Source organism: Piliocolobus tephrosceles, unplaced genomic scaffold (assembly GCF_002776525.5).
Source record: "Piliocolobus tephrosceles isolate RC106 unplaced genomic scaffold, ASM277652v3 unscaffolded_17888, whole genome shotgun sequence".
NCBI classification, from domain to species: domain Eukaryota; kingdom Metazoa; phylum Chordata; class Mammalia; order Primates; family Cercopithecidae; genus Piliocolobus; species Piliocolobus tephrosceles.
In genome coordinates this window covers 1-6635 of record NW_022299740.1, presented here as the reverse complement: position 1 = coordinate 6635, position 6635 = coordinate 1, and the positions used below count along the sequence as shown (strand labels likewise).

Below are 6635 nucleotides of genomic sequence, written 5' to 3'. Positions count from 1 at the left end.
ATGATGGGACCCGTGACAGGGGATCCTATGACCCATGATGGAACCCAGGATGAGAGATCCTATCACCCATGATGGAACCCATGATGAGGGATCCTATGACCCATGATGGGGGATTCCATGACTCATGATGGAACCCATGGTGGGGGCTCCATGACCCATGTTGGGGGGGTCCCATGACCCATGATGGGGGATCCTATGACCCATGATGGGGAGGGTCCCATGACCCATGATGGAACCATGATGAGGGATCCCATGACTCATGGTGGGACCCATGACGGGGGATCCTATGACCCATGATGGGACTCATGATAGGGGATTCTATGACCCATGCTGGGAGGGGTCCTATGACCCATGATGGAACCCATGATGAGGGATCCTATGACCCGTGACAGGACCTGTAACAGGGGATCCTATGACCCATGATGGAGGATTGTATGACTCATGATGGAACCCATGGTGGGGGCTCCCATGACCCATGATGGGGGCTCCTATGACCCATGCTGGGAGGGGTCCTATGACCCATGATAGAACCCATGATGAGGGATCCCATAACTCAGGGTGAAACCCATGATCGGAGGTGCCATAACTCTTAGTGGGACCCATGACGGAGGCTCCTATGACCCGTGACGGGACCCATGACGGTGTCAGTGCCCTTCTAACAAGAGACCCCGGAACTTCGTCTCTCTCTGTCTCTACCATATGAAGACATAGTGAGAAGATGACCCTCTCCAAGCCAGGAAGAGACCTCGCTAGGAGCCCAGCCAGCCAGCACCCTGACCTCCAACGTCCAGCCTCTGGAAATGCGAGAGGCCAACGTCTACAGGTGGGGCCACCCGGTCCGTGGGATGTGGCCTCGCAGAGCTGAGGGTGGGAGGGAACGTCGTGGGCTACTCACCGATCTGTGAAAAGAAGACAAACTGATCTGTGCAGGGGATACTGAAGGCTGCGCTCCTGCCCCTCACCAGGATGTGGGAACTTTGAGAACCGCTGGAGAGTCGCGCGATGTCATCGAAACGACACCCGATCCGTGTTCCCCGAGCATCCGTGTTGTAGTGAAGACACTTGTGCTGTGCGTGGCTGCTGCGGTAAGCGGTAAGGTTGCGGGACGACCGTGACCCCAAGGCCCCTGCACCAGGGACAGCCCGGCCTGCCCAAGGGCACACCTACTTGGGATTGTTCAAGAACAGGTCGTACTGGACGTCAGCAGGGGCCGCCGGGCCTACCGCCCAGCTGCAGCTCAAGAAATCCACATCATGAACCCAGCAGGTCAGATTCTCCGCGCCTGCCCGAGGCGTCCCACCTGGGTTCACAAATGTAAAAGAAAACTCGAATCGGGACCAGGTACGGGGGCTCACACCTGTCACGCCAGCACTTTGGGAGGCTCACGCAGGTGGATCACTTGAGGTCAGGAGTTCGAGACCAGCCTGGCCAACATGGAGAAACCCCGTCTCTACTAAAAATACAAATATTAGCCGGGCATGATGGCTCAAGCCTGTCATCCCAGTACTTTGGGAGGCTGAGGCAGGTGGATTACCTGAGGTCAGGAGTTCGAGACCGGCCTGGCCAACATGGAGAAACCCTGTCTCTAATAAAAATATTTAAAAATTAGCCAGGTGTGATGTTGGGCCCCTGTCATGCCAGCTACTAGGGAGGCTGAGGCAGGAGAATTTCTTGAACTCGGGAGGTAGAGCTTGCAGTGAGCCAAGATCATACCACTGCACTCCAGCCTGGGTGACAGAAGGAGACTCTGTCTCAAAAAAAATAAATAAATAAAATTCTAATCGCTTTTTAGAGTGCCTTTTGTATTTTGAGACCATGGAGGACATACAAGCAGTTGTAAAAAAATAACAATAATACAGAGAGATCCTAGATATTCTTTTATTTATTTATTTATTCATTCATTCATTTTTGCACAGAGTCTCGCTCTGTCGACCAGGCTGGAGTGCAGGGGCGCAATCTTGGCTCACTGCAACCTCTGCCTCCCGGGTTCCACCAATTCTTCTGCCTCAGCCTCCCGAGTATCTGGGACAACAGGCGCCCGCTACCACGCCCAGCCAATTTTTGTATTTTTAGTAGAGACCGGGTTTCACCGTGTTGCCCAGGCTGGTCTTGAACTTCTGACCTCAAGTGATCCACCCGCCTCAGCCTCCCAAAGTGCTGGGATTACACACGTTTTCCTTTCACTGTGTGTGCGTGTGTGTGCATTTGAGACAGAGTTTTGCCCTCGTTGCCCAGGTTGGAATGCAATGGCTCACCACAACCTCCGCCTCCCAGGTTAAAAGATTCTCCTGCCTCAGCCTCCTGAGTAGCTGGGATTACAGGTGCCACCACCACGCCCGGCTAATCTTGTATTTTTAGTAGAGATGGGGTTTCACTATGTTGGCCAGGCTGGTCTTGAACCCCTGACCTCAGGCGATCCACCCGCCTCGGTCTCCCAAACTGCTGGGATGACAGGCGTGAGCCGCCGTGCCTGGCCAATCGATATTTTTTTTCTTTCACGGTTTGTTTTTTGAGACAAGGTCTTGGTCTGTCACCCAGGCTGGAGTGCAGTGGTGAGATCTCAGCTTACTGCAGCCTCGACCTCCCGGGTTCAAATGATCCTCTAACCTCAACCTGTCGAGTAGCTGAGATTACAGGCAAAAGTACCCTTATGCCACACTAATTTCTTTTTAACTTTTTATTTTTTGAGATGGAGTTTCACTCTCGTTGCCCAGGGTGGAGAGCAATGACCTGATCTCAGCTCACCGCAACCTCTGCCTCCCAGGTTCAAGTGATTCTCCTGCCTCAGCCTCCTGAGTAGCTGGAATTACAGGTGCCCACCACACCCGGCTAATTTTGTATATTTACTAGAGACGGGGTTTCACCATGTTGGCCACGCTGGTTTCAAACTCCTGACCTCAGGTGGTCCACCCGCCTCAGCCTCCCACAGTGCTGGCATGACAGGCGTGAGCCCCCGCACCGAACCTCCCCAAGGAGCACTTTTACAGCCAAACCCACCTCTCTCCAGCTCTCGCTCCTGCTTATATCCCTGCAAACCAGGAGACTGTTTTCTATTTATAAAATTTTGCCATTTCAAGACAGTTGTATAAATGAAATCACTCTAGCGTGGTCTTTTTTCCCAACTCAGCATAACTCCCTGGAAATCTATTAAACTTAAAAATAATTAACTTGAGGCCAGGCACAGTCGTTCACGCCTGTAATCCCAGCACTTTGGGAGGCTGAGGCGGGTGGATCACCTAAGGTCGGGAGTTCAAGACCATCCTGGCCAACATGGTGAAACCCCGTCTCTAGTAAAAACACAAAAATTAGCCGGGTGTGGTGGCAGGTGCCTGTCATCCCAGCTACTTGGGAGGCTGAGGTGGGAGGATCACTTGAGCCTAGGATTTTGAGACCAGCTTAGGTAACATAGCAACACCCTGTCTCTATTTAAGGCGGGGCATGGTGGCTCACCCCTGTACTCCCAGCACTTTGGGAGGCCGAGGCAGGCAGATCACGAGGTCAGGAGTTTGAGACCAGCCTGACCAACAAGGTGAAACCCCGTCTCGACTAAAAATACAAAATAGCCGGGTGTGGTGGCGGGCGCCTGTCATCCCAGCTACTCAGGAGGCTGAGGCAGGAGAATCGCTTGAACATGGGACGCGGAGAAAGAGAAAGAGGAAGATAGAGGGAAAAAGAAAGAGCAAGAGAGAGAAGGAGAAAGAAGGAAGGAAAGAAGGAAGGAAGGAAGGGAAGAAAGGAAGGAAGGAGAGGAGAGAAGGAAAGAAGGGAGTGAGGCAGGGAGGGAAAGAAAGAGAAAGGGAAGGAAGGAAGAAGGAAAGAAAGGAAGGAAAGGAAAGAAGGAAGGAAGGAAAGAAAAGAAAGGAAGGAAGGAAGGAGAGAAGAAGAGACGGAGTAAGGCAGGGAGGGAAAGAAAGAAAGAGAAGGGAGGAAGGAAGGCAGACAAGACAGACACAGGGAGGGAAGGAGGGAGAGAACAGACAGAAAGAACAGACACACGATGCACATTTTTCTCACTGTTCTCAGGGAAGAGGATCGACGCGGAGAACGGGGGACTGGCCACGCGGACGGTGTAGTTGGTGACTTCACATACGGAAATGGCTCCAAACTGGCAATAGCTATTGTTCATTGCCTGAGAGAGACACAGAAATGTGATGGCTGCGGAGAGACCATGCTGAGTTTGATGCTAAGGATGTTCAGATGTTTTCTGAGGTCGAATTTCGTTCTTGTCGCCCAGGCTGGAGTGCAGGGGCGTGATCGCGGCTCACCGCAACCTCCACCTCCCAGGTTCAAGCAATTCTCCTGCCTCAGCCTCCTGAGTAGCTGGGATGACATGCACCTGCCACCACGCCTGGCTAACTTTTATATTTTCAGTAGAGACGGGCTTTCACCATGTTGGCCAGGCTGGTCTTGAACTCCTGACCTCAGGTGATCCACCCACCTCAGCTTCCCAAAGTGCTGGAATGACAGGTGCCCGCCACCATGCCCGGCTCATTTTCTTATTTTTAGTGGAGATATAGTTTTGCCATGTTGGCCAGGCTGGGTTCGAACTCCTGACCTCAAATGATCCACCCGCCTTGGCCTCCCAAACTGCTGGGATTATAGGTGCCCACCACCACACCTGACTAATTTTTTGTATTTTTAATAGAGCCGGGGTATCACCATGTTGGCCAGGCTGGTCTCGAACTCCTGACCTCAGGTGATCCACAGGCCTCAGCTTCCCAAAGTGCTGGAATGACAGGTGTGAGCCACCATGCCTGATCCTCTCTCTGTCTTTTTGAGACACAGTCTCTCTCTGTGGCCAGGCTGGAGTGCGGTGGCGCGATCTCGGCTCACTGCAACCTCCGCTTCCCAGGTTCAAGCGATTCTCCTGCCTCAGGCTCCCGAGTAGCTGGGAATTACGGGCATGAGCCACCACGCCCGGCTAATTTTCCTATTTTTAGTGGAGACGGGGTTTCACCATGTTGGTCAGACTGGTCTCGAACACCTGACCTCAGGTGATCCACCCTCCTCGACCTCCCAAAGTGCTGGGATGACAGGCGTGAGCCACCGCGCCCGGGGTGGGAGTTGGTTTTCTACCAGTCCTAGCTTAGCCTAGTTTCCTTTTCACGTCCACCCTGTCCAGCGTGTGCCACCTTGGATATCCTGCGATGGGGAACCAGACCCTCCACACTCACTTCAAATCCCACAGCTGGCTTTGGGGCAGAAGCCAGGTACTCATGACAGCAGCCACGGGAGCAGTACTAGTTCTCACATTCCTGCAGGAGACGGAAACGTCTCGTGTGTCAACCGTAGAGAATGTGATTTACCGGCATAGAATAGTCGGAGTCTTTGATACACGCAACGTCGGTCACGTTTCTGTTCAGGTCCCACATCAACTGCTGAGTCTTTTCTTTCATCCTTAGGTTCTTGATTGGTGGGTTTTGATCTAAAACGGTGACAGGTTGGAGTTAGAAGAGATACACACAAATCAGGCCGGGCGCGGTGGCTCAAGCCTGTCATCCCAGCACTTTGGGAGGCCGAGACGGGCGGATCACGAGGTCAGGAGATCGAGACCATCCTGGCTAACGCGGTAAAATCCCGTCTCTCCTAAAAATACAAAAATTAGCCAGGCGAGGTGGCGGGCGCCCATAGTCCCAGCTACTCGGGAGGCTGAGGCAGGAGAATGGCGTGAACCCGGGAGGCGGAGCTTGCAGTGAGCCGAGATCGAGCGACTGCACTCCAGCCTGGGCCACAGAGCGAGACTCTGTCTCCAAAAAAAAAAAAAAGAAAGAAAAAGAAAAGAACAAGAAGGAGGTCTCTTGTAGCCATCAGAGGCCTCAAGATAGTTCATAAATGACCTGTACAAACATATTAAAGGCAATATTCTTTTTTTTTTCTTTTTTTTTGAGATGGAGTCTGACTCTGTCGCCCAGGCTGGAGTGCAGCGGCACAATCTCGGCTCACGGCAACCTCCGCCTCTCGGGTTCAAGCGATTCTCCTGCCTCAGCCTCCTGAGTAGCTGGGATGACAGGTGCACCACCACCACCCCTGGCTAATTTTTTGTATTTTTAGTAGAGTCAGGGTTTCACCATGTTGGCCAGGCTGGTTTTGAACTCGTGACCTCAAGTGATCCACCTGCCTCAGCCTCCCAAAGTGCTAGGATGACAGGCGTGACCCACCGCACCCGGCCGGTAAAAGGCAATATTCTATCACATTTTGCTGGTCACCCAAAGCTAGAAACATACATCAGATATTTCTCCAGGGTTTATCTCTGATCGGCCGCTTCGAAAACTTGAGGAAATGACTAGATAAACTCTAAGATTCTTGAATGGTTATCAAGGTCAACAACCTGCATTTGGTAAGCAAGACCAAAACCTAAGAACATCTAGACTTCTGGCATTATTTTCTCCTAACTTCGAAGGATAATTTATTCCTTAAAACCAACTCAATGAGAAAAAAATTCTTATAAGACTATTATTTATTTACTACTTTATTTATTTATTTTGAGACGGAGTCTCGTTCTGTCTCCCAGGCTGAAATGCAGTGGCCAGATCTCAGCTCACTGCAACCTCCGCCTCCCGGGTTCAAGGGATCTTCCCAAGTAGTTGGGACGAGAGGTGCACGCCACCATGCTCAGACTTTTTTTTTTTTTTTTT

At 51.9% G+C, this 6635-nt stretch overlaps 1 protein-coding gene across 1 annotated transcript in view; it reads right to left on the bottom strand.

Moving 5' to 3' along the window:
- Positions 1-5425, bottom strand: part of LOC111535429 (interleukin-3 receptor subunit alpha-like) — a gene marked incomplete at both ends in the record, with an annotated part of 9591 nt that extends 4166 nt beyond the window's left edge. Inside the window, 4 exons of the mRNA XM_023201731.2 lie at positions 896-1080; positions 1168-1300; positions 4015-4129; positions 5307-5425. Coding sequence (XP_023057499.2) covers positions 896-1080; positions 1168-1300; positions 4015-4129; positions 5307-5425 — 552 coding nt within the window. The remainder of the gene's footprint in view (positions 1-895; positions 1081-1167; positions 1301-4014; positions 4130-5306) is intronic.
- Positions 5426-6635: the final 1210 nt, after the last annotated feature.